Consider the following 27,677-nt stretch of genomic DNA (forward strand, 5'->3'; position numbering starts at 1 on the left):
GAGAAGGGGCGGTGGGGCGGTGACGTCAGTGCGGCCGCCGAGGAATGGAGTGGCGGGGTGGCCCGAGGCGGCGATTCCCTGACGGGCAGTAGGGCGCGAGGGGCGGGGATGTCCACGGCCTTCCCTTTGGTGGGCCGGAAGGCCGAGGGTGCTCGGAAGCCGTGGGCTTTTGTGCGGGATCGCAGGCCACTGGGAGCAGGTACTGCGAGGGTCGGCTACGCCACTGGAGCGGCGGCCTGGGGGTGAGTTAGTGCGCTAACCGCTGGCGGGCTTTGACTGCTAGTGCACCACAGCGCAAGCATAGTTTCAGTTTCAGGGTCTGGGGGATTTTTTGTTCGTTTTTTTGAGCTGTATTATACGATAGACTGCACAAATTTTAAGTGATTTTTTTTCATTTGGATATACACCCTTGTAACTACTGCCCAGAACTTTCTTTTAAGACTTCTATAAAAACTTTTTAATTGACATATAACGTAAAGTGAATAAGGTGGACTAATTTTAAGTGTATAGCTCCACACATTTTTATAATCACTCACCTTTAAGTTTCAAGATGTATTTACAGCCTCAAAATTAATAGCATCGATTACAAAGAAATTCTTAAAAAGGAAAGTTATCTCTTATTCAACAAATTAAGTTCTCCCAATTTCCTCCTCCTTTATTCATATATCTACATAAACTTTATAAATGCAACCATCACTTCCCCCCAGGTTAGTATTGCATATTGCACATTTTTCCAGGGTAGTAAACCAAATTGTTGGTGGTGTTCTTAATTGAGGTATAACTGATGTACGGTAAAAACTGGCCTTTTAAATGGGTAGTTTTATAAGTTTTGACACCCATGTTCAGTCGTGCAGCCACCACCACGTTCAAGATGTAAAACAGCTGCATTACCCTCTGGTTTGTTTAAAAGATTTTTTTGCCTTAAAAGGAAGGAAAGTTGATCCCTAACAAAGGAAAGTGATATCTGATCACAAAATAGGTACCGGGCAGGCACCTTGGCTTTAACTTTCTGTGCAAGAGGTCAAACTCAGTGCAGCGTATGAGAGTTCATAGATCTCTAAGTTGCATGCAGCAACTCAAAGATTAATTGCCTGAGGTCTCTAACAATGGAGACAGGCCTGTTTATTTTGCTTTGCTAAACTGCAGTGGCTAAAGAGGAAGAAAAAGGAAAAGGAAAGACTTAAACATTAAAATCACTGATATTAAGAAGATGTGAGGGGCGCCTGGGTGGCTCAGTCCGTTGAGCGTCCGACTTCGGCTCAGGTCATGATCTCACGGTTTGTGAGTTCAAGCCCCGCGTCAGGCTCTGTGCTGATGGCTCAGAGCCTGGAGCCTGTTTCAGAAACTGTGTCTCCCTCTCTCTGACCCTCCCCCATTCATGCTCTGTCTCTCTCTGTCTCAAAAATAAATAAACGTTAAAAAAATTAAAAAAAAAAAAAAGAAGAAGAAGATGTGATATCCAGAGATCCAGATATAACCTGGACAATGGTAAAAAGAAAGCAGAAACCCTGGGATTGTTGAATCTTTCTAGAAAGAACTAAGGGACGTCCCTGGGTAAAAGGAAAGCCAGGATCCCTACACATAAAAAGAAGTTGTTCTTTGAAGGGAGAGGGCAAGATCCTGGCTAAGTCTGGGCTGCAATTGCCTTCACACAAAGAGCAGAACTTCTGGCTACAATTTGTTCTGGGATCTGGCAAAAGCCTGTCTGAGTGAAACCTGAATGGATGGCAACTTTCCAAACTGCGAAGCAATAGAAGAAAAGTCCTCTGTGCCCTGGAGCTCTCACTTCCCAGCAATTCCTCCTTTATTTCACAGGCTGGAAAGGCTGATGTAGAGTCTGCTTTGAATGGTTAAATGGCAATAAGGACAGATTTGGTGCCATGTCCTGGAACTTCCAAGAAGTTGAATACACCAAGTGAGATACCATTTGTTTGAATTCTTTTAACCCACGGAAAACAAAAACAACCAGAGATAGAAACAACTGAATGTTGTCAGCTGTAAGAAAATCTTTTCTAGTTTTGTACTCCCTATACCTTTCCCAGATTTCACTGTTAAGACTGAAGTTTCCTCCCAAGACTTGACTCCCTGAATTATTTTTGGGATGGAAAAGTCATTTTTTCATATTTTAAGAGTGTCCTGAAATGGTTCAGCCTGTTTCACATTCCTCGTCTGGCTTCCTGCCCTGTTAGAGTGGGGCTCTCCTAGCTTCCAGTCCAACAGTGCCTTAAAGGCTGGACATTAAGGGGCGCCTGGGTGGCTCAGTCGGTTAGGCGGCCGACTTCGGCTCAGGTCATGATCTCGCCGTCTGTGAGTTCGAGCCCCTCGTCAGGCTCTGTGCTGACAGCTCAGAGCCTGGAGCCTGTTTCAGATTCTGTGTCTCCCTCTCTCTGACCCTCCCCCGTTCATGCTCTGTCTCTCTCTGTCTCAAAAATAAATAAAACGTTAAAAAAAAATTAAAAAAAAAAAGGCTGGACATTAAAAGGTGACCCAGAAAGGCTGGCTCCAGTGGGGGATGGGTAGACGGGACTGCTGCAGTCAGAAGTGCATCAAACTTCTTGAAGAGCGTCAGACTTAATTTTTTATTTTTCCTTTTCTTTTAAATCATTATTTCATTTGGGGCACCTGGCTGGGTCAGTCAGTAGAGCATGTGACTCTCAATCTCAGGGTTGTGAGTTCAAGCCCCACATTGGGCATGGAGCCTACTTAAAAAAAAAGAAATCGGGACACCTGGGTGGCTCAGTCCATTAAGCATCCGACTCTTGACTTCGGCTCAGGTTGTGATCTTGTGGTTTGTGAAGTCAGGCTCTGCGGAACCTGCTTGGGAATTTCCCTCTCTCTCTGCCCTCCCCCCCTTGATCTCCTCCCCCTTTCTTTCCCTCTCCCCCTCCCTCAAAATAAAGAAATAAACTTAAAACAAAATCATTATTTTATTTATTTACTTAGTTTTCACACAAGCAAATACATATTCATTGCAGAGACACTAAAAAATACAAATTAGTAACAAGAAAAACAAACCTAGCATCCAGAAGTAACTGCTGTTACATTGGTTTTTATTAGGGTAAAATATACATGACATAAGTTTTACCATTTTGACGTAGAACTTTTCAGATTTTTCCTTGAAATATATTTTTAATGGGTTCATAATTTAATATTTATAACCTATGCTTTTCATCCAATAGTATGAACATCTATCTTCTAGGTCAATGAGTACAGAACATTTTGAGTGGCTACATATGATTCCATCATGTGTTTGTGAAGTAATTTTGCTTCCCAATTTATCTAGGGTCTGGCCAGGGTCTGACTTAATTTTTTTTCTTTTTTTTTTTTTTTTTTTTGAGAGAGAGAGAGTGAGCAGGGGAGAGGGCCAGCGAGAAGAGAGAGAGAATCCCAAGCAGGCTCCACACCCATCTCGGAATCTAACAAGGGGCTTGATCCCATGACCCTGAGATCATGACCTGAGCTGAAATCAAGAGTCAGACACTCAACCGACTGAGCCACCCAGTACCCCTGGCTCAATTTGTATTTTTAATTGAATAGATGAATTTAGCCAAAGGATTTCAGATATTTGATTGGCCCGTTTACCTTTTTTCCATTTTCTCTCTTTTTCTTCTAACACTTAATTTTTTTTAGAGCAGTTGTAAGTTCACATCAAAAGAGGAAGATACAGAAATGTTGGGTATACTCCCTGTCCCCACACATTCATAGCAGCCCCCATTATCAACAACACCCACTAGAGTGATACATTTGTTACGAAGGATGAACCTACATTGACACATCAAAATCTCCCTAACTGTAATTTACATTAGGGCTCACTCTTGGTTTTATACATTGTATGGGTTTCGACAAACATATAATGACAAGTATCCATCATTATGATATCATACAGAGTATTTTCACAGCCCTAAAAATCCTCTGTGCTCCACCGATTCATCCCTACCACCCCCACCATAACTCCTGGCAAACCCTGATCTTTATAGAGCCTTCATAGTTTTCCTTCTTCCAGAATGTAACATGGTTGGAATCAGTATAAATATATTTTAAAAACCGTAGCCATCCAACACTTGGAAATCAGTCGTAGCTGACAATGTTACATGTGGAGAAAGTAAAGGGTGTGTAGCCATAATAACAATTGCCTTGCATACATATGCAGTTTTATTTATACACGTGATCTCTCACCTAATCCTCACAACTCTATAAGAGATGCAATTATCTATATTTTATAGATGTGAAAATGGAGGCCAAGAGAGGTATTCCAGTAGCAAGTGGCAGAACCTGGATTTGTCTGTAGATACCTATGTATATATGTGAAGCTTGACAATAAATGTGCATAGAGAGGAGTAGGTAGGAGTTGATGGATTAGTAGACATATCTGAACATATGCAGAGACAGATGTGTGGACAAAGAGATGAGGCAAATAGATGAGGATATGCAAACCATTCCCCACAATCATGACCTTTCGTCCAACTTAGGACTCAGGATGTGGCTATGTTTGAACTTGAGCTCAGAATACTGAGTTCTGTCTCAGTAAACTTATTTTATTGTTTAGCAGTAAATCCAAACTCCATGGTCTCTTATTAATCACCTAGTTACCTGGATTCCAGAAAAACCAATCCCAGCCCTAGAAATTAGTGCTACCACTTGGTATCAGTAGCAGATAATGATATGTAAATATTTTGCATTTTGTATAACTGTTCCTACGTGTTGTCTTCAAAATAAAATTGCTTTTGCTGACATCAATAAAGATATTTTAGTGGTCCAATCCAATGGTCACTGTTCAGTGCTTACCTTCCTGTTCCTATCTGTGACATTAATGGTTTTGACCACTCCCTAATCTCTTCTCCATGGCTCCATTGACATCTTCCTGTTCTGACTCTTCACCTGACTGGACACACTCCTTGTCTCTTCCTAGCTGTTCTTTGGCCGCTGTGTGGTTGCCTGCTCAATAGCTTCCTCCTCTTGGCTCTTTTCTTTTTTTTCTTTTTTTTTCTTTTCTTTTTTTTTTTATTTTTGAGACAGGGAGAGACAGAGCATGAACAGGGGAGGGTCAGAGAGAGGGAGACACAGAATCCGAAACGGGCTCCAGGCTCTGAGCTGTCAGCACAGCTCGAACTCACGGGGCTCGAACTCACGGAGCGCTAGATCATGACCTGAGCGGAAGTCGGCCACTCAACCGACTGAGCCACCCAGGTGCCCCTCTTGGCTCTTTTCTGATGGAATCTTGATTTTGTTCAGGTATTCCTCCCTCCTCTGGATAGCAATGCCTCTTCCAAGAGTTGACCCTAGTCCTCTGAGATAAATCCTCAGTCTAAACCACCGGTTCTCAAAGTGTGGTCTTGGGACCAGTAGCCATCAGCCTTGCCTGAGAACTTGTCAAAAAGTCAAATTCTTGGGGCGCCTGGGTGGCTCAGTTGGTTAAGCGGCCGACTTTCGGCTCAGGTCATGATCTCGCGGTCCATGAGTTCGAGCCCCGCGTCGGGCTCTGTGCTGACAGCTCGGTGCCTGGAGCCTGTTTCAGATTCTGTGTCTCCCTCTCTCTGACCCTCCCCTGTTCATGCTCTGTCTCTCCCTGTCTCAAAAATAAATAAAACGTTTAAAAAAATTAAAAAAAAAAGTCAAATTCTTGGGGCACCCAGGTGGTTCAGTCGGTAAAGCATCCGACTCTTGATTTCAGCTCAGGTCATGCTGTCACAGTTTGTGAGCTAGAGCCCCACATCAGGCTCTGAGCTAACCTCACGGAGCCTGCTTCAGATTCTCTGTCTCTTCCTCTTTCTGCCCCTCCCCCACTTGCTCTCTCTCACAAGTAAGCATTAAAAAAAATCAAGGGGCACCGGGGTGGCTCAGTGGGTTTAGCGTCCGACTTCAGCTCAGGTCATGATCTCGTGGTTTGTGAGTTCGAGCCCCGCATCAGGCTCTGTGGTGACAGCTCAGAGCCTGGAGCCTGCTTCAGATTCTGTGTCCCTCTCTCACTCAGCCCCTCCCTCGCTTATGCTCTGTCTCTCTTTCTCAAGGATAAATAAAACATTAAAAAAATTTTATTAAATGTTTTATTTAAAAAAATTTTTAACGTTTATCTTTGAGAGAGAAAAACGTTTATCTTTGAGAAATAAATAAATTTTTTAATAAAAAAAATTTTTTTAACGTTTATTATTGAAAGAGCGAGAGACAGAGCGTGAGCAGGGGAGGGGCAGAGAGAGAGGGAGACACAGAATCCGAAGCAGGCTCCAGGCTCAGAGCTGTCACCACAGAGCCTGACACGGGGCTCGAACTCACAAACCGCGAGACCATGACCTGAGCCAAAGTCGGGTGCTCAACCGACTGAGCCACCCAGGTGCCCCAACATTAAATTTTTAAAAAAATAATAAAAGTTTTTAAAAAGTCAAATTCTCAGATCTTGTGCCACACCTACTGAACTAGAAGCTCTGGGGGTGGAGCCCAGCAATTTGTTTTAACAAGCCCTCTAGGTGATACTGATACATACTGGAATTTGAGAACCCTTGATCCAAACCAATCATGATGGGTGGTCTTGTTTCCCTTCCAGTGATGGGATTAGGCTTGCCAGTGTGATGGTATTTTTGCTAATGAGAAATGAGAGGAAGTCTGCTGGGGAAGGGGTCTTGGAAGATTTCTTTGCCTCTTTTTTTTTTTTAAATGCTTATCTATTTTTTTAATGCTTGTTTATTTTGAGAGAGAGAGAGAGAGAGAGTGCACATTTGTGGGATGGGGGGGGGGGAGAGGGAGTGGGGCAGAGAGAGAATCTCAAGCAGGCCCCCGAGCCCGATGAGGGGCTTGAACCCACGAACCGTGAGATCATGACCTAAGCTGAAACCAAGAGTCAAATGTTTAACCGACTGAGTCACCCAGGCACCTCACAGTTTCTTTGCTTCTAAAAGAAATACAAGGAAGAAATGATCCCTCTTCATCAGTTGGACACTGTTGTGCTGGATGTGATGCCTGTAGCCAAGTCTGATCATGAGGAAAGCAGCCTAAAGGCAAGCCAGCAGGATGAGAATGGCAGAACAGAAAGATGGAAAAGGTCCGTTATGGATTGAATTGTGTCCCCCCCCCCAAAAAGATATATTGAAGTCCCCACCCCCAGCACCCCAAAATGTGACCAAATTTGGAAACAGGGTTGCAGCAGATGTAATTAGTAAAGATGACGTCATACTGGAGTAGGCTGGGCCCTGAATCCAATATGACTGGTGTCCTTATGAGAAGAGGAGAGGGGCTCCTGCGTGGCTCAGTCAGTTAAGCATCTGACTTCAGCTCGGGTCGTGATCTCGCGGTGTGTGAGTTCAAGCCCCACATCAGGCTCTCCACTGTCAACACAGAGTCTGCTTGGGATCCTCTGTATGCACCCCACTCCTCCCCTGCCTGCACTCTCTGTCTCTCTCAAAATAAACTTAAAAAAGAGAGAGAGAAGAGGGGAGAGACAGAAGGTGGCCCTGTGAAGTTGGAAGTAGAGATGGGAGTGTCTCCTATAGGTTTCAGAGAAACATGACCCTGGTGACAAATTGATTTTGGACTACTGGCCTCCAGAACTGAGACAATAAAACCCTATTGTTTTAGGCCACCCACTTTGTGTGAGTGTTAGAGCAGCTCTAGGACACTGACCCAGGGTCTTTGTGACCTGCACACCAACTCTACAGCGTCCTACCTTGAAATCCCTTGTTACGTGAAATAACAATTATTCCTTATTGTTTAAGCTAGTTAGAAAGTTGCCCCCCCAGCTGTATTGAGATATAACTAACATGTAACATTAAGTAACATGTACAACCTGATGACTTGATACACTTACATTTTGTGAAATTAATACCACAATAGGGTTAAGATTGGCCCATTTATTAAATTTTTAAATTTCATGCTATACAGTTTAAAGTGGAACCTCTCCTAAACAATATAGCTTCTAAAACTGAAGGCTCCTTATGAATTCCAATTCTTGGAGATAAATTTCTGAGTTAGAATGACCTATGGAGGGGCACCTGGGTAGCTGCATCAGTTAAGCCTCTGACTTTTGATTTCAGTTCAGGTCATGAGGTCATGGTAGGTGGGTTCAAGCCCCACATGGAGCCCCATGCCAAGCCCCTTGTCATGCTGTTTATTAGCCTGGAGCCTGCTTGGGATTCTCTTTCTCTCTCTCTCAAAAATAAACAAATATACTTAAAAAACGAAGAATTTCAATGAATGGCTCTTAAGTCCTAGAGAAGATGGGGGTAGAAAATTTACAGAGAAAGTATCCATGTTTCCTCTAAGGTGGGTATTTGGAGCATATCAGAGGTGCCATTAAAAGAGCCCTTTTAGCAGCTTGTATTTTATTTTTTTTTTTTTTTAATTTTTTTTTTTCAACGTTTATTTATTTTTGGGACAGAGAGAGACAGAGCATGAACGGGGGAGGGGCAGAGAGAGAGGGAGACACAGAATCGGAAACAGGCTCCAGGCTCTGAGCCATCAGCCCAGAGCCCGACGCGGGGCTCGAACTCCCGGACCGCGAGATCGTGACCTGGCTGAAGTCGGACGCTTAACCGACTGCGCCACCCAGGCGCCCCTAGCAGCTTGTATTTTAAAAGGTCTACTCCCCACCCTCCTTTTTTCCCTTTATTCTTAGGCAGTTGTGGGCTATGTCATTTCAAGGACAGAAGATTAATAACTTTAAGGGGCAGAGAAAGAGCACAAGTTTGTTTGTTGTTGTTGTTGTTTTTCTAAGTATAGGACAATTTTGTTCCAGTAGCTTGATCTTTTATTCATAAACAGGGGTGCCTGGCTGGCTCAGCTGGCAGAGCATGTGACTCTTGATCTCAGGGTTGTTCAAACCCTATGTTGGGTATAGAGCCTACTTAAAAAAAAGTACGATATCCATCAACATTTTAATAGAAATAGGTGAGGTTTGTAAAGATAGGTCGGCTGTGACTTGTTTCTAGGCTGAATTTCGCATTTTATATATATATTTGTAAAACAGAGGCGTTTTTAATTCCCCAAAGAACTGGATTATAGCCTGAATATCAAGGGATTAGCCCACCTTTTAAACTAAATTTGTTTCTTTATATCACAGAGATTTTTAACTAAAATGAGAATCAGAAGATTTATGCCTTTGTAAAGTTTGCATAAAGCATTTTAACAAAAGCCTTCTTTCTGAGTACTGAGTACACAGTTTAACCTAGGCTTCTATTTGACTCTGAATACTGGCCTTTTGCAGATCATTTATAGGAGGGCCTGTGAGAAATGTGGATCACCTGTTTCTTTTGTGGAAGGGGTTTTCTCAGGGGCTAGTCTGGCCTGTCTAATAACCGGTTTAATCTTGGGTCAGAAGAACTCCCCTTAGCAGCCAGTCAAGGTCTCTGTGAGTAGGGTTGTGAATAGCAATTAATCTTTCTAATTCTTCTCTAAATTTGGTAGGATCTTTTGCAAGTGGAGGAAAAAGGGCTTTATAATTCAAAAGATACGCTGCTGTTCAAGGGATATGAATTCTTTGAAGTGGGGGGCATGGTTTGGGGGGGGGGTGTCTAGGATACATCTGCGAAGGTTATTGCATAGAAATGCCTGAAGCTGGCAGACCTGATTACAGCAAAGTGAGCCCTACTGCCTGTCCCAGTTGCTTCTGCTAAATTCACTTTTTGGCCTTCAGCATTTACAAGAGTAGCCTGTATACTTTGAACCTAGAGATGAAGCTGGAATGCTCTCTGCAAATCTTGTAGGGGAAGGGAAGTTAATATAGGCAGATTTGAGATCTGGATTTTAAGAAAGGAAATTTAGTTTAGATGTGGTCATTTGTCTTAAGTCTAATTTTTATCTTGTCAAGGCAGTCCTTAAGCCTAGCTATTATTCCAATAAGACAACTGAGAGTCCTTTATACAGGATTTTTTTTTTTCAAATATAGTCAATTTATATTTTTTCAAATATAGTCAATGTCTGGCCATTGATGAATAGGATCTATTAATAGGGACTCAAACCAATAAGCCTTTTAGTGGTTTAACCAAAGATACAAGGGGTTTCCAGAGAGGGCATATATGATATAACCCCCATGATCCAAAAGTTCACTCCCAAAATTAGTCTTAGAACAAAGACCTCTGTTGCACAGGAGGTAAGGATGTCTCTGGTCTCTCATGAAATGGTGAGATGCCTCCAGTCACAGACCCTCCAATTTGTGACACTGGGTGGGTGCTACTGGGATGGGATTTTTCTAGCACTGCCAAGCAACAAAGCTTGGACAACAAAGGCCCCTCATGGGCTGGGACCTTTTATGACAAATTCCCCTGCAAGCTGGCCTGGCCAGACAGAGTGCAAATTGTAACTATGCGTCTCTATTTGACAGGCCACCAAAGTGGACCTCAGTAAGTGTACTCTCCTGAAGGCAGAAATCAGAGAAAATGTTCTCATGGGTCACAAAGCCAAACTCTTAGGACACAGAACAAAAGGAAAAACCTCATTCTGTTTTTACATAGAGGATCCACAGCAAAGTTTGTTTAAATGGATGGCCAGTCTCTTTAACTCAACAGTCTCTGAGGTCAGCTTGAGAGTTGCCCAAGGAGCTAGTTCCACAATATTTTCTCCTGCTAATCTAAATTTACAGGAAGAAAAAAAGATTCTCACCACTCTATCTCCATTGGACTCTGTAGAGCTTCCAGGAGGCTGACGTGGTAAGAGATCTTACCTTTTGCCAGTTGGATGTTGGATGGTGGATGTCCAGGATCTCTCAGCTGCTACAATGTCTGGAGCAAGCGATGTCCAGTGAATTAAAGTATCCTGCCAACTACACCAACTGAAGAGAAGAAAAAATTCTTCTCTACTCTCAACATCTTCCAACTGGACTAGGAATTAAATTGACATGACACAGATTAACGAACAGGAAAAAATACCAGAGTTTCATTACACGTGTACAGAAGTCCAGTTATGGAATTGAGACTTCAAGAAATGATGAAGGCAGGCAGTTTTCATACTCTTTAGACAAAGAGACAATAAATCTGTGAGGAATTGACGGAACAAAGAAAACTTAACTTTGGGAGCCTCAATTAGTAAGAAATTCTAAACAGAATTTGGGCTGGGGTCATAAATTAGTAAAAAGTAACAAGAGTTATTTATACAGTCTTCTGGGCTCTGAATTTCCCCATCTCTGGTGAGAAGGGTGTCTCTTTAGCTCCTGGTACAGGGAGGGTACCTTTCACCTGGGAGATTTATTTTCTGCTTTCAGGGGGACAGAGGAGGGTCTGAGTGTCCTTCTTGCATAGGCTGTTTCTTCAGTAAATTTTACTTAAAATAATCAATATACCAAAGTGGCACGTTTTGGGGTAGCCTGCCCTTGGCCCCTTCAGGCAGTCAGGCAACTGAGGGGTTTTTTTTTGTTTTTAAGTTTTTACTTATTCATTTAAAGTAATCTCTACACCCAATGTGGGAATCAAACTCACCATCCTGAGATCAAGAGTCATGCTCTTGGGGCACCTGGGTGGCTCAGTAGATTAAGTGTCTGACTCTTGATTTTGGCTCCGGTCATCATCACATGAACCGTGAGATCAAGCCCTGAGTCGTGCTTGGTGCTGACAGCGCAGAATCCCTGCTTAGGATTCTCTCTGTCCCTTTCTGTCTGTCCTTCCCCCACTCACATGGGAGCTTGCTAGCTCTCTCTCAAAATAAATAAATAAACATTAAAAAAAAAAAAAAGAGTCATATGCTCTTCTGACTGAGCCAGCCAGGTGCCCTGGCAATTGAGGTTTGTATACCATATGCTGAGCCATGGAGAAAAGGGTGGGGGGCTAGGGCTTCAATGGGGAGAAAGACAATTCATAAGAAGATGAGAAGAGCAAATGTTTGGTAAACAAATGTTTGTCACGCGAGGCAGATAAGTTTTCTGTTTTTTTAAACAGCATTTTTAAAAAGCTTGTTTGTTTGTTTGTTTGTTTGTTTGGAGAGAGAGAATCCCAAGCAGGGTCTGCACAGTCAACGTGAGGCTCAACACGGGGGCTTACCCCCACGAACTCTGAGATCACGACAGCTGGGATCAAGAGTTGGATGGGCAAGGGACTAAGCCACCCAGGCGCCCCACAGATAAGTCTTTCTGATGTAAACAGTTATCTCTGGTAACAGCTCTCTTCCTGTTACAGGCCCTCTATCTGAATTCCTTGGGCGGTTTTCCTGAGTCAGCTTAATTTCCTTCAGTTCAAAACAATCTACATGCCCAAGTGGCACACTCTGGGGTTGTGTTTTCTACTCCCCCTCAACTTCTTAAACAAGCCCTCACAATAACTACAGTTGTGTGACTCTTCTTTGGGAAGGCTGTGTGTGTGTGGGTGTGTGTGTGTGTGTGTGTGTGTGTGTGTGTGTGAACATAATCACCACAGAGAAAAGCAGAATGTTGGAACACAATTGCAACCCACGGTGACTCCGTATAGCACATTTCAGCTGTCACACTCAGTTCACATAGAACACTTCTCACCTGACAAATTGCCTGCTTTTGCTAAATGAATGCTTCATTTCACGTACCACCAATAGGAAATAATGATGGCTATGCATGGAGGTAACATTCTTTTTCCAAGGAACCCGGGGCTGATTTCATATAATTCACGTGGCTTGTACCACGCCTGAATTACATGCAGTGTTCAGTTTCCCCCAAGGGATCAGCCTGTGGACGACTCCCAAGTGTGGCTTTCAGCTACTGAGTGAGGGAGGGTTTCTAGGTCTCTTGCCTAAAGAGCTCTCCTGGGCCCAGTGGCCAGGACATGCCTGTCATAGCGGGGGAGTTCAGATGTTCTCATTACAGCCTCAGTACTGCCCAGGAACCACAGTGCCACCTCTGCTCCCCCCACCCCGCCCCGCCCCCAGTTTGGACACTGGTCCTCCTAACATGTGACCACCTACTGGAATTCCTCAGAGAGGTCCTGAGCCCTAGGACCAGGGGGTCTGAAAAGAGGAGGTCTGAAATCAACTACATAATTTTCAGGGCCGAGTACAAAATACAAATATGGGCCCCTCCTCAAAAAATCATTAAGAAATGCTAGACAGCAACGGTAGAATATTTGACAATATTCAATCTTCGAGTGCAGGACCCTTCTGACCTTGGTTCCCTGTGTGACTACACAGGTCCCACACCCACAAAGCTGGCCCAGCCACAACTTTGAGCCTTTCTACATGCACTAGAAACATATTGTTTATTTAATGCTCTTAACCCCATTTTAATGATGAAGACTGAGAGGTTAAATAACTTTCCTAAAGTCACACAGCCAATAAGCCTTGAGTCTGGATTCATACCCTGCTTCTGACTGGAAAGTTCCAGCCCAGTTTCTAGGGCAAAGGGTAGGTAGTCATTCACATTTAACAAAGTCCATTGTTGGTAAACAATGCCTTTTTGTTCTGGAAGGAAGGGATGGGTTCTTCCCAGATAAACCTAGACTGCTCAGATCCAGGAAGAATTGCCTAGAGGCCCAGGGCCTCTGCCTCTAAACATACAGAACTATTTCAAAAGGCTTAAAAATCCTTTCTGACAATTCAACCTGCAGTGCTTTGGCAACCCCGGATCTGTCACAGCAGTGCTGCTTCTGGGAGCGTTATTTATACCCCCCAGCCCTCCTTGCAAGAAAAATAGCCTATGGTGTTTCACAGCTTTCACCTAAGAAAGCTCCACTGCTGGGGTGCCTGGGTGGCTCAGTCAGTTAAGCATCGACTCTTGATTTCAGCTCAGGTCATGATCTGAGTTCCTGAGTTTGAACCCCGGGTGGTTCTCCCTCTCTCTCTGCCTCTGTCCGCTCATGCTCTCTCTCTCTCTCAAAATAAATAAAATTTAAAAACTTAAAGAAAAAGAAAACGCCACTCCTTCCGGCCTCAGGACCCTATCCATCCCCACATCGGAGCTCTGGTGTCTCTGGGGTCTCCCAGAGCACCCACCTTGGACCTGACCTGGAGAAGGGTCTAGCGCTGCAGAGACAAAAGCAGGGGTGGAGGGTGGAAGAGGAGGCTCCTGAAAACTCACTGTAGAGCTGGCCCTGGAAGCCCCCAAAAGGGATCTCTTTACCCCTTGGTGCCACCTCCATGAGGCATTAGGGGCTGAATGCTAAGGAAGAGGTCCAGGATGTCAAGGATAAGTGGAAGGGAGGCCATGGAAACCAGGAGTGCCTCCCTGAGAAGGCAGCTACCTCCAGTTTGGAATTGATGATGGAGAGCCTGATTTATCCCAGGTTTTGCATAAATTAAAAAAAAAATCACTGCTTTATTTTCACAGTGGATTTTAAGGTTTCTCTTATGGATGCAGTATAATAATTCACAATAGTTTTTACATTGAATAACCAAGCTGAGTATATCTTATTGGAGAAAAGACGGAACATGTTCATGTTCACTATTTTTATTTTTGGTTCTACATCAATCTTACATTTCTTGCTGGTCCTGAATTCTTGCAATCATTTACCTTTGTCCAGTCACAATTAAAATGCAGTAAAGGAAGAGAACCCCAGAGGCCACATGAACTGATGGAATAAAAATCTGCCCCACCACAGAATCCCAAGACTGATGCAAAGAATTTCTCCTCATGAAAGTTGCTTTCTGCTTTGTGCTCCTGCCTTGTGGTATTGATTAGTGTACAAGACTCTCCTGAATTTGAATATACAGCAAGATGTTCTTGATCTCTTGGTGCATCTAGCAAAATGAATGCCAGTGAGAACCAACATTTTCCAGATGATCTGATATCAAAAGTAGATCAAGATTCCAAAATGCAGGTCTTGATTTCTGAAACTAACTTGCAACAGGATAAAGTGTACGTATCAACCAGCACAGGCTAGGTTATGGTGCAATAACACAAACTCCCACATCTTAGTAGCTTTTTTAAAATAAAAAAATTTTTTTTTAATTTTTTAGACGCAGAGAGCATGAGTCAGGGTGGAACAGAGAGAGAGGGAGACACAGAATCCAAAGAAGGCTTCACCCTGTCAGCACAGAGCCCGACGCGGGGCTCGAACCCACAAACTGTGAGGTCATGACCTGAGCCAATGTCCGATGGTCAAATGACTGAACCATCCAGGTGCCCCAACATCTTAGTAGCTTTAAACATCAAAGGTTCACTTTCTATTTTCTTTTTTTTAAATTTTTTTTTCAACGTTTATTTATTTTTGGGACAGAGAGAGACAGAGCATGAACGGGGGAGGGGCAGAGAGAGAGGGAGACACAGAATCGGAAACAGGCTCCAGGCTCTGAGCCATCAGCCCAGAGCCTGACACGGGGCTCGAACTCACGGACCGCGAGATCGTGACCTGGCTGAAGTCGGACGCTTAACCGACTGCGCCACCCAGGCGCCCCTACTTTCTATTTTCAATACCTGTCCTTTGTGGGTTAGCAGGATGGCTCTTCCCATCTGTCACTCAGGTTTTAGGTTGGCAAAAAAGCCACCATCTTGAAGGTTGTCAGTTGCTAAGCCCAAGGGGAAAATGCTCAGGAAGGTTTCACCTGGGCAGTTAACTGCCCAGAAATGAACCACACCACTTCTACTCGCTATGCCACCGGTTGGCCATAACTAGCTGAATGACTCTTCTCAACCACAAGAAGGCCAGGAAGTGCTGGAAGGGGAGAGAACTGGACTTAGGTGGTAAATAGCACTAGCACACACCACCATGGTTTGAGGTTGGAGGATAACAGGGTGAATGTCGATAGAGGGACAGGGACTTGAGGGGGACGGCTGCTGACTCTGCTGGACTGGCAATGTGCACTAACACTCCAAACCTCCACGGGCATCTGAAACCTCAAACGGCTGCAGTCATTTGTGATCAGCTTTCTCAACAAGCAGGGCTTATTTACAGCAAAGTTCCAAGGTCAGAAAGCCCAAGACTGAGCACTGATCTCACAAATTTGTACCATTCACTACCCTGATGACCTCTTTGAGCTTGTGTGCGGGGAGCGGGGCTGGGGGTGGTGGTGTGCAGATTTCAGAGTTACGGGGACCAAGTACTTCACCCATGTTGAATTCCTGAGATTCAGCACTGTTAGTGGAGATGGGTACCATTACTGCCATCTTCCCCTGGTCAGTGATGACCTAACCTCACCCAGGAACAACCTCTTCCTTTGCTCTAAAAGGGGATGTTTTAGAGCCACCTGGGTGCCTCAGTTGGTTAAGCGTCTGACTTAGGCTCAGGTCATGATCTCACGGTTCGTGAGTTAGAGCCCTGAGTCGGGCACTGTGCTGACAGCCCGGAGCCTGGAGCCTGCTTCAGATTCAGTTTCTCCCCCTCTCTTTCTGCCCTTCCCCCACTCGTGTTCTGTCTGTCTCTCTCTCTCTCTCAAAAATAAATAAACATTAAAAAAAAAAAACTTTAAAAGGGAACATTCAAATTAAAGCTTAATCCAGGGGCACCTGGCTGGTTCAGCTGGTTAATTATCCGACTCTTGATGTTGGCTCAGGTCATGATCTCACAGTTCTTGAGTTCGAGCCCCACGTTGGGCTCTGTACTGACAGTGGGAGCCTACCTGGGATTCTCTCTCTCCTCTCTCTCTCAAGACTAATAAACTTAAAAAATTTTTAATTAAAGCTTAATCTGATGAATAAATTCAGTAAATTCTCCCTCAATAGGGTATAAGTAATGTACCCCAGTACATGCCTTCTTTCCTTCAGCTTGCTCGAATAATGCAGAAGGCTTATATATTTGACTTAAATGGTTGTTTTTCTTTTTTTAAAGTAAGCTCTATGCCTAATGTGGGGCTTAAACTCACAACCCCGAGATCAAAAGTCACATGCTCTACCGACTGAGCCACCCAGTCGGTAAATTATCTTTTCAACAGTTTTTTTTAAACATAGAATAGCATTGCAAAAAGTAACACATATGTAAGCCCTAATAATATTAGAATACCATTTTAAATACCTGTTTAGAAGTACTATAACTTATTTGTATAAATTATCTTCTCAATGGATATTTAGATTGCTCTATACTCACAACAACTCTGGGCGGGATATCTCATGTCCATTTAAAGGGGATCAGAATATGCCATCCCAAAATATGCCACTTTGGCATAAGGATTACTTTGAATTGAAGAAATTTCAGGACAGATGCAGAAAAGGCTCCCTGCCCTCCTCCTTCCTACATAAAAGCAGGATATAAATTTCCAATGAGAAAGAGTCCTCCCTGTACCAGGAGAGGGAGAGCCAATGCCAAAGGTGAATCTGTACAAACAAATCTTACTAACAGCAATCCTTATCTTCTATTAGTTCCATATATATAATATATATATATTTTATATATATATCTTCCATATATATATAATATATATATTATATATATTATATATATATATACACTTTCCCACAATTTATTACCCGCACAAGTCTGAACCCCTTTTGTCTCGTCACATCTTTCAAATTTATTGCTTTTTGTTTAAACTGGTATATATATTTTATATATATATATATATATATATATATATATATATATATACATATATATATATAAGCTCTCAGGCCTATTGGCCTCTTTGTGGTTTTTACTTCATTTCTCTGAGTCCCCTCATATACATATGAAATAAACTTTTCCCTCTGTTGATCTGTCTTCTGTCAATTTAGTTCGTAGGGCCTCAACCACTGAAACTAAGAGAATAGAGGACAAAGTCTTTTTCCTTCCCTACATCATCTTTGTCTACACAACCAGTTATTTCCTCGTACTGAAGTTGCCTGTCACATTTTTTAATTTAAAAAAATTTTTAATGTTTATTTTTGAGAGAGAGAGAGAGCGCGCGCGCGCGCGCGCGCGCGCGCGCGCGCGCGCACCAGTGGGGGAGGGGCAGAAGGAGAGGAAGACACAGAATCCGAAGCAAGCTCCAGGCTCTGTCTGAGCTGTCAGCACAGAGCCGGATGCAGGGCTCACACGTGACCTGAGCCAAAGCCAGACACTTAACCAACTGAGCCACCCAGGTGCCCCCTCATTTTTGACATCGATACTTACTGTCAAAGTGCACTTAAAAAGACTATAGGCATATTCATGCCTACTATCAAGGTATGTGTATGCATTCTGATGAGCCCAATTGTTTTCTTAGATCCAAATCCCACTGCTTCATGAAGGCTTCTACTTGTTATTACCATTATTTCTTTTCCTTTAAAAAAATTTTTTTTTAATGTTTATTTATTTTTGAGAGAGAGAGAGAGACAGAGCGTGAGCGTGGGAGGGGTAGAGAGAGAGGGAGACACAGAACCTGAAGCACGCTCTGGGCTCTGAGCTGTCAGCACAGAGCCCGACGCAGGGCTTGAACTCACGAGCTGTGAGATCATGACCTGAGCCGAAATCAGCCGCCCAACCGACTGAGCCACCCAGGCGCCCCATTTCTTTTCCTTTTGTGAAATATTTTCTACTTTGGGTCTGCAGCACTTTGTAGCTGAGTACTTACTTCACTGTTTTCTTGTTAATTTGTTAAAAAATAAGGAAAGGAAGAAAGAAAGTGGAGGTGGGAGATAAAAAATATAGAAATTCCAGCTTTTATTAGTGCCTGGTCCTATGCAAGGCAGTAGAGATGCAAATATAAATTAGACCAAGTCACCACCTTCCAAGAACTCAGAGTCCAGTGGGCATTTAAACCTTGCTGTTAAATACATCTTGTGAGTAGTGGGGTGGGAGAAGGATATGGGTATAATTAGTCTTCCTGCTTACAGTCTGACAGAACAGCATTGGCATGGTAAATGGTATTTGTTCATGAGTCTCTGGCACTAAATAATGAGAGAGGTGCTCAAATATACATTCCTTCTAGTAATGGGGGTCTGCAATTATGAAAGCAGAGTAAAATTCTCAACTCAAAGTACCATTTCTTACTCATCCCAGTAGCTGTAGCATTTGACCTACATAGAAAGTCAGGGAATGTCTGCTGAATGCTGGAGGAATGAATAAATGCAAGCTGAACCAAGACTACTTACTATCAGCAAGGAAAAACTGAAATTTTAAGTATTGACAATCTCCCCACATCTAAGGAGGGCAGATTCTCCTGAAGGTGCCTTTGTTTTGATGATGGAGAGGGGAAGTTTGGGAGAGGGTGACAGGGAATAAAAGGTCCTCTGTTATAATTGGAAAGAAAAATCCAGGGAGACAGATGGGAAGGGGTTAGGAGGAGTTCATGAGAACAGAGCATGGTTTGGAGACCTATGGAGAGATGTGGCAGCTGCAAAAGGAAACTGGTGGTGGTGGTGGGGATATGTTTTAAGATTTTTAGAAAGTCTGCTGTGTGATTTGTGATGTAACTCCCTCCCCCCATCTCCCCAGGAGAATATCAGTTAAACAACAACAACAACAACAACAACAACTCTTTTGTGTCTTTGGAGTCTGGTCAGGACTTGTCTTTTGAATGCGGGAAGGCATCAAGTCAGGCTCAAGGGTGGACACAGGCTGAGAATGGAGAGAGTAAGGGAGACCCAGGGTCATTCATGTTTACAGGCAGCTTGTGTACTCGAGGTTCATGCAATTGGTTGGCCACGGAGGAGAGGGGTGAACACAAAAGAGTTGTGGGATTACAGAGGTGGAGAGGAGCCGGGATGATTTAATCTGGCTCCAGAAAGGGTGAATTGTGGGGAAATCGTAATTCTCAGTCCCTTTGCTCAGTCTATTACCGGGCACCTAACAGGAGGAAGGAATGCATTTGCTGACTGATGGGATCCTACGGGATAAAGGAGGGGACGCTTACGGCAATTGGGTGAGTCAGAGATTATTGCCCCCGTTGCAGAGATGAAAGCAATACAGCCTGAAGGTGGCTCCACCCAAGCCTCCCAAAAGTCCGAGCGGAGGAAACGCCTTAGTACGCACTCGCACAAACCTCACACCCCCTTCCCACGGCAGCTTGCGCCCCGCAGCACCCCAACCCCGCCCCCTCTCACCCCACACTTCCTGATTCCGCTCCGCCCTACCCGCGAGTACTTCCGGTCTCCGGCACCGGAAGCCGCGACCCAGAGCGGTGGGGCGGTAAGTCCACGGAGCGAGGGCCCACGGAAGAAGTCCTTGGGCCGGGCAGTGGCGGGTCCAGGTGGTGGTGGGCCATTATTTCTCGGGTCACTATCGGACATCACGCGGCAGCGAAGTTCCCTCGGAAAGGTCTAAGGCGCCGGTAGAGGATGACATTACTTCCGGAGCATGTGCGGGCAGGAAAAGGCCGGAAGTGGCTCCAGCCCCACTTGGTGGCGGGGAGGAGTCAAGGAGGGTCTTCTCGTTGTTTCCGGATTTATCTCTGGAGTACCTGGGAGTTTTAGGAGAGAGGGTGTGTGAATAAAGAGTAGCAAGTAAAAATACAGGACGTGCAGTTAAAATTTAATTTCAGATAGGTAACTTTTTTTTAGTGTAGGTGTGCCTCAAATGTTGTATGGAACATACTTGTATTTTAAAAATCCCTAATTGAGGGGCACCTGGGTGACTCCGTCAGTTAAGCGTAGGACTCTTGATTTCAGCTCAGGTCATGATCTCAGGATGGTGAGATTGAGCTCCCTGGTCAGGCTTTGCTGATAGGGCAGAGCCTGCTTGGGATTCTCCATCTCTCTGCCCCTCCCCTGCTCTTTCTCTCTTTTTCTCAAAAAAAAAAAAAAAAAAAAAAAAGAAAGAAAGAAAAGATCTGATTTATTTGAAATTCAAATACATCTTATATTTTAACTGGCAACCTTTGCCTTGAACACCCCTCTCCCCCTCCCTCCCCTGAGCTCTGGTGTACTGTGGCAAGGCCTGTGTCCATCGGGAAAGAGGTACAAAGTTCATGCAGGCTGTCAGGCTATTGCTAGATTCTAAGCCGCTTTTGGTTCCTAGCCTAATGGGCCATCCCCAGGGGCTTCCTGGCAAAAGTTGAGCCCATTTTTCAGAGTCCATATGTCAGCACCCTCTGTGTTCCTTTTAATGCTGGAGTCAGGCAGCATTGGTCTTACGGGAAAGCTGAGAACCATGCTGGCTAAGTGGCTGAGGACTACACATTGTTAGGTTTTTTGAGTGTGGGATAAAGTGGGGCTCAGGGTTTTCTGTGTTAACAGTGGGCAGCTTCAGAGAGACCAAGGATGTCAAGGGGAAAGCGTTAATCTTCTCATCCCACCTCTCATTTTGTATGTGAGGTCCAGTGAGAGAAAAGGAATTGTCTCTTTGGTAGGGCTGAAGCCTGATTCCCAGCCTCCTTCCCCTGCTCTGTGCATACTTGTGCAGTCAGCTGGCAGCATTTATGGTGGGCATTGTTAAAGCAGATGCCTTTTTTTTTTTCCTTTTTATTTATTTATTTATTTATTTATTTATTTATTTATTTTTGGGACAGAGAGAGACAGAGCATGAACGGGGGAGGGGCAGAGAGAGAGGGAGACACAGAATCGGAAACAGGCTCCAGGCTCCGAGCCATCAGCCCACAGCCCGACGCGGGGCTCGAACTCACGGACCGCGAGATCGTGACCTGGCTGAAGTCGGACGCTTAACCGACTGCGCCACCCAGGCGCCCCAAGCAGATGCCTTTTTTAGAGATGAGCTCTTTGGGGCTTTATTGTCCCTGAATTCCTTTACAGCCTCCTGACCTTCACCCTGAGGCTACTTTAGCCTTTACCTTGCCCAGTGGGGAAACTGACTGGCCTCAGTTCTGGAAGCCTGGCTTTTCCTGCTCCAGACACTCGGCTCTCACTCCTGTGGGTGGTGTGACCCAAGACTTGTCTTGTTAGGTCAGAGTGAAAGGCATGTTCTTAGCAGAGGTGGGTCTAGCTAGCCAAGTAGGTGGAAGGGTGTCCTTTTTTGTCCTGCAATGTGGGCCCCAAGGTATATGGCCTTATTGTGGTGTCTAGGGACTTATCTGAGGTTCCATCATGTGCCAGTCTTTGCTGCCATTTCTTGCTTGAACCCAAAACTTTTGCTGGACTGGCCTTGAGCACTGGGATTCCTCAGGCTGTGTGTCCTGAGGATGTGCTCTGGGTCTGCCTGTCAGTGCTCCTGTGAGCCTACAGCCTCCCCACACAGACCTAGGCTTCCCAGACAAGATCCATGAGCTAATGAAATTGAGCAGGCTACAGGTCATCGGGCTCAGGGTCAGTTGGTGGGACAGCCGGCAGCCTCTTGGCAACAGAAGTGGTAAACAGGCAAGGAAGGAGTGCCAGAAAGGGGTGTTGCTCCTGGGCGAGGGCTTAGAAGTGAAGGGGGTGGAAAAGGGGTGGGGCGGGAGCCCAATGAGAGGAATTGCTCCCTCTATGAATGATTAACTCTCAGCCGAAGCGGGTGGCCTAGGGGAGGGCTCGGCTAACAGGACCTTTGGACCCGGGGCAGAGTGTCCAGAGGGCCAGAGTAGAGCCTGCAGAAGAGAAGGACATGGTAGGTGGCAGGCTTGGGCTCCGAGAACTGGAGTTAGATGAGGCAGCTGAGGGCCTCAGAAAGTCTTGGACTGGCAGATGGCCCATTGCAGCAGCCACTGTGGGGTCCAGCGGCCCCAAGCCCTCAGAGAGGTAGCTGTGGTGGTGGTGGTGGGGGTGACTCTGGTCTTGCAGCGGCCTTACTGGTGCTTCTTCCCCCTAGGCAGCCATGAGTGCCAGGTGGTGCTGAGAACAGTGGGGCATGGCTGCAGTCCTGCAGGTCCTGCCCTGCTTGGCCCGAGCCCCCTTGCGCCCACTCCTCTTGGGTGGCGCAGTGGTCCGGCTGGCCAGTGGCATGGCCCTCGCGGAGCAGGCACGGCAGCTGTTTGAGAGCGCTGTGGGTGCCGTGCTTCCAGGCCCCATGCTGCACCGGGCACTGTCCTTGGATCCTGGTGGTGGGCAGCTGAAGGTGCGGGACCGGAGCTTTCAGCTGCGGCAAAACCTCTACCTGGTGGGCTTTGGCAAGGCTGTGCTGGGCATGGCAGCTGCAGCTGAGGAGCTACTGGGCCAGCATCTCGTGCAGGGTGTGATCAGCGTTCCCAAGGGGATCCGTGCTGCCATGGAGCATGCTGGCAAACAGTAAGGAGCCTTGGGGGGCTGCTGCCCACTGTCCATCGGGCGGGGAAGCTAAGCCAAACTCAGGCCCCATCGGGCCTCCCTCCCTCACCAGCATCCCTTTCCTTCTGGGTCTAGATTGGCTCCAGGATGGGTGCCAGTTGGCATCCTTCACCTGTACAGCTGGGAAATCAGGTGGAAGGAGAGGAGCTCACCCCATCTCTTGCTGTCTGTTCTGTCTCTTCAGGGAGATGCTGCTGAAGCCACACAGCTGTGTCCAGGTATTTGAGGGCGCAGAGGACAACCTCCCAGACCGTGATGCACTCCGGGCCGCACTGGCCATCCGGCAGCTGGCTGAAAGCCTCACGGCTGACGATCTACTGCTTGTGCTCATCTCAGGTATGGGTGCCAGATTGGCTCATTCAGGACAGTTTGGGGGATGGTGGTGGTGGTTCCAAATACCAGGTCTGTGAGAGATGGTTGGTCTGAGCCCACGGGGTCAAAAGAGCAAGGGAAGCAGTAAGGAACCTGGATGACTGACCCCCAGGTGGCCCTGGGTATTGTATCTGGCCTCCCCGGAGCTGTGGGGTCCTCCCCTGACTGACCCTGTTGGGTGACCATGAGGGGGTACATAGGGAACATCTAACTCAGGGTGTTGCAGGGAAAACGTCCCTGCTGTTGCTGCTCTCTTGCCAATGTGATCTGGGGCTAGAACCCAGGTCTCTAGCTCCCACGGAGCCCCTCCTTGGTCTCACTGTCTCCTCCTGGATGAGGGGCAGCCCCTATTCCAAGTTCTTACGGAATAGTTCTTTTAGTGCCTGTTGGGACCTAGGCTACCCTAAGGCAGGGCACAGCCTCAGGGGCCCAGGGTGTGGTGACTGTACACACGGTCACTGCATGTCCACACGGGGGCACCCTAACCCCACCTTTCCAGCATCCCCTTCCCTAATGTGGGCACTGCCTGCCTGCTTCCCTGAGTGGGGAGGTTCCTTTGCAGTTCTGTCCCATCTGCCCAACTTCTTCACTGTCTCTGCAGGTGGGGGCTCAGCCTTGCTGCCAGCCCCTATCCCACCCGTCACACTGGAGGAAAAGCAGACACTCACCAAACTGCTGGCGGCCCGTGGAGCCAACATCCAGGAGCTGAACACAATCCGGAAGGCCTTGTCCCAGCTCAAGGGTGGGGGGCTGGCTCGGGCTGCCTACCCTGCCCAGGTACATGGGTTGCTTCTACCCCAGGCAGCCCTGGGCTGGAGGAGCCCACATGCACCAGGGAGATGAAAACCTAGAACAGCAGACAGATTGGCAGGGGCCTGGTGTGGGAGTCCACAGGGCTAGCTGAGAGGGGCCTCAGAGAGGAATGGGGGGGGGGGGTCCAAGTGGCCACATGTTCTACAAACCCCCTTGAGAGAGTGGGTAAGAAAATGCACTGGGCAGTGTGAGGGTGTGTGAATACATGGTAGGGGGCATGTGGTGGTTTATCCTCAGTGGCTGTAGGGTGACGGCCAGGAGGGACTGAGCCTTGCTTCTGCGACCCCACCCCAGGTGGTGAGCCTGATTCTGTCAGACGTGGTGGGGGACCCTGTGGAGGTGATCGCCAGCGGCCCCACTGTGGCTAGCGTCCACAACGTGCAAGATTGCCTGCACATCCTCAATCGCTACGGCCTTCGTGCTGCCCTGCCACGTTCCGTGAAGACTGTGCTGGCTCGGGCTGACTCTGACCCTCATGGGCCACACACCTGTGGTCACGTACTCAACGTGATCATTGGCTCCAACGCGCTGGCGCTGGCCGAGGCCCAGCGGCAGGCTGAGGCGCTGGGGTACCAGGCTGTGGTGCTGAGCGCAGCCATGCAGGGCGATGTGGAAAGTATAGCCCGGTTCTACGGGTTGCTCACCCAGGTGGCTGGAACCCGCCTCACTCTGGCTGGGGCTGGAGCCTCTGCGGAGGAGGCTGAACAACTCTGTGAGCTGGCAGCTGAGCTCCAGCTCCCAGACCTGCAGCTGAAGGAGGCTCTGGAGGCTGTGGTGAGGGCCAGGGGCCCCGTCTGCCTGCTGGCTGGTGGTGAGCCCACAGTGCAATTGCAGGGCTCAGGAAAGGGTGGCCGGAACCAGGAACTGGCCCTGCGTGTTGGAGTAGAGCTGGGACAACGGCCACTGGGGCCTGTAGATGTGCTGTTTTTAAGTGGCGGCACCGATGGGCAGGATGGCCCCACAGAGGCCGCTGGGGCCTGGGTCATGCCTGAGCTGGCCAGCCAGGCTGCCGCTGAGGGCCTGGACGTGGCCACCTTCCTATCTCACAATGACTCACATACCTTCTTCCGTTGCTTTCGTGGTGGGGTGCACCTGCTGCACACAGGGCTGACTGGCACCAATGTCATGGACGCCCACCTCCTGTTCCTGCGGCCACGGTGATGGTGTAGGTTGTGTTTTAGGAGTACAGAGGAGGCCTACAGGACAGCATCCTGGGGCCGACCAGGGTTGGTCCCCAAGGCCTCACCAGGCCTTAGGGTTCCTTCTTTCTTTGGCCCAGGCTGCTTGGTTGGCCCTTATACCTCACACCCATGGCTTCTGCTCTGTGTTCATTCCTCCAACCGGACTGGCAGATGGGGGCTCTCTTCTCCCTACTTTCTGCTGTGGACAGATAGCAGGTATCTCTGAGGACTGGGATGAGCCCCTTAGCCAGTTTGCTGTTCCCAGTCTTCTCCCCGCCCACCCCCAGGCAGCCCCTCTGCTGAGCTCTTGAGTGTCCTTTCTGTGGGGTAAAGCAAGGACTGCAAATAAAAAGAACCACACTATGGGTTCTCCATGTGTTTTCCCTCTGAGCGAAGACTCACCCAGAACTGCTGGGAAGGGGAGTGGGATCAGCCTGCAGCCCCAGCGCTAAGACCCTACAGGAGTTCCCCACACCCCGCTCTGCATGGTATACTCAGCACTTGCTTCACTTAAACAGGAGCCTAGGAAGGTTGAGCCTGGCTTCTGACACATTCAGTGGGGACAAGCAGAGAAGGAGGACAGGCCTAAGGACTGCAGACTGTGGAGTCTGAAAGCAACTGGCCACCTACCCAACTGTGACTCCCCTGTGGCCTCCCTGTTGCAATCTCCAGCTTCTGCTTGCTCTGTGCCTTGCTGGGTGAATGCTTACTACTCACTAAGTCTGTCCTTCCCTTCTGTGTTTGGAAAACCCTTAGGCACAGATCACACCTTCTTTGGCTGATCTGCCCTTTGTTTGCCCACGGGCTACTCTCAGCCACATAGGATTCTGGACCTTGTTTTCTTGTGTCAGGCCCATTTTTCCAGGTGGAACATCCCAGTTCCTTTAGCTGCTCCTCTGGGACACAGTCCAGTTCCCAGTGCCAGCCTTGCAGTGGTGGTCTCCAGCGCTGAGATAGTGGGTCAGAGTACTGATGGGATCCAGCAGCCCACCTGCCCATTCTCCTGTTACAGTTGGCCAGGGAAGAGGTCAGTGGGGGTGGGGGTAGGGAGAGCAACAGAGGAAAGGTTCCCTTGGCTAGGCTAGCAGCTACCTCTCTTTGGGCCCCCTTGCTCAGGATCCGAGTCCTCGCTGGCCGCCCCCGCCGTGCGCCACGGCTCCAATCCCTATATGAGTGAGCAGTAGAATCACATAGGAATAAAAAGCCATAGAGAACAGCGAGGCCTGGGGCTGCTCCTGCTGGCCCCCTCGTCCACCCCAGGTATCCCTTCCTCTCTGAGGGTGTGAGGGGCTCTGGGCCAAGGCTGGCATGCTCTCCCCCTGGGAAGAGCCTCCCTTACCCACTTGGGCTCTGGACAGCCCAGCTTGCAGACTGTTCATGACCTGGGGACAAGGTGAAGTCAACAATGTGAGCCAGGCTCTGGAGGCCAGGGAGGCTTAGGGAAGAGGGAGTTTGCACCCCTCTGTGATGCAGGGCACCGTTTCCTTTCTTTCTGTATTGGCATGGAGTTCCCACTGACGGGGGGGGGGGGGGGGGGGGGGATGTCATAGTCTAGGGAATGTTGCCCCCACGTGGCAATGCCTGTGCCTTGTTGCTCCTCTGGTAACCTCTAGATATGCCCTGTCTGTGTCAATCCTTGCCTATGCGGACATGACTGTTGGTGCTGGGTGTCAAGTTCCAGGCAAGAGCAGGATAGGAGGGCAGGGCCTTGTCTGCCTTGTCTACGGCGTGTGTGTGTGTGTGTGTGTGTGTGTGTGTGTGTGTGTTGGCATGTGAGCACACAGATGTGGGTGGCCGGGGATAGGGATGTGCTGCTTTGTACACTAGGTCTCTTGCATGCCTGCTGAGGGGTTTGGGTGTGGGTGGGGTCTCACCAGAGGTCTCTCCTGTGCTGCCTTGGCCCTTGCCCTACACTTATGTTTGTGGGGGTTGGGAGGCCAGGGGCTGGATTGGGCCTGGCCCATTAGATTTGCTCATTTGGTATCCCCAAGATGAGAAAAGATCTACTTGGCCTCAATCTAGATGCAAATACGAGATAAACGCTGTATGGTGACTGTTCAATAGGACTTAACTATTTGCTCCATAAATTTCACATATGGGTCATAATTGCTCCCATCCTGTGGTTCTTTACTTCTGTCTGTCCTGGCTCAGGTTCTTCTTGCCCTTGTGCCCACCTCATTTCCATTCCCAGCTGGAGGCACTTGCTATGTAGGGTGCCCCCCTCCCCCACTGCTGCCACCTTTATAGGCCCTTTCATTCCCTGTACTTGGCATGAACTGAAAACAGCTGGGCAGTGCACCTGGACAGCCCTTAGGTATCAGCTAGCCCAAATCCCTTTGTTTTATAGCTGGAGAAACAGAGAGGGAAGGTGGCTTGTCTGGGGCTGCACAGCAAGTCTGCCACAGAACCAGAAGGAA

General features: G+C 47.3%; 1 protein-coding gene and 1 long non-coding RNA gene across 5 annotated transcripts; both read left to right on the forward strand.

Annotated features, from left to right (window-relative positions):
* The first annotated feature begins 23 nt into the window (after nucleotides 1-23).
* LOC122487302 lies at nucleotides 24-12,236 on the forward strand. The gene is made up of 3 exons (XR_006298351.1): nucleotides 24-242; nucleotides 10,307-10,631; nucleotides 11,903-12,236. It is a non-coding gene; the product is annotated as an uncharacterized LOC122487302 (long non-coding RNA).
* Nucleotides 12,237-19,843: 7,607 nt separating this feature from the next.
* On the forward strand, nucleotides 19,844-27,366 carry GLYCTK (glycerate kinase). Of its 4 annotated transcripts, none has more exons than XM_043587524.1 (5): nucleotides 19,844-19,889; nucleotides 22,440-22,855; nucleotides 23,079-23,230; nucleotides 23,868-24,043; nucleotides 24,374-27,366. In XM_043587524.1, exons 2-5 carry the CDS (start codon nucleotides 22,479-22,481, stop codon nucleotides 25,238-25,240), a joined length of 1,572 nt encoding a protein of 523 aa, XP_043443459.1. In that variant the 5' UTR covers nucleotides 19,844-19,889; nucleotides 22,440-22,478; the 3' UTR covers nucleotides 25,241-27,366. The 4 variants fall into 4 exon arrangements, with proteins under 4 accessions (XP_043443459.1, XP_043443460.1, XP_043443458.1 ...); XM_043587525.1 differs by lacking the exon at nucleotides 19,844-19,889 and adding an exon at nucleotides 20,065-20,181; XM_043587523.1 differs by lacking the exon at nucleotides 19,844-19,889 and adding an exon at nucleotides 22,092-22,238.
* Nucleotides 27,367-27,677: the final 311 nt, after the last annotated feature.

This window comes from Prionailurus bengalensis, chromosome A2 (genome assembly GCF_016509475.1).
Source record: "Prionailurus bengalensis isolate Pbe53 chromosome A2, Fcat_Pben_1.1_paternal_pri, whole genome shotgun sequence".
Lineage (NCBI taxonomy): Eukaryota > Metazoa > Chordata > Mammalia > Carnivora > Felidae > Prionailurus > Prionailurus bengalensis.

Excerpts from the sequence above, each read along its gene's own strand:
- GLYCTK (XM_043587524.1), top strand. The coding sequence starts at position 22,479 with ATGGCTGCAGTCCTGCAGGTCCTGCCCTGCTTGGCCCGAGCCCCCTTG. Across the intron at positions 22,856-23,078 it reads ATGGAGCATGCTGGCAAACA|GGAGATGCTGCTGAAGCCAC; the intron begins GTAAGGAGCCTT and ends CTGTCTCTTCAG. Across the intron at positions 23,231-23,867 it reads ACTGCTTGTGCTCATCTCAG|GTGGGGGCTCAGCCTTGCTG; the intron begins GTATGGGTGCCA and ends CTGTCTCTGCAG.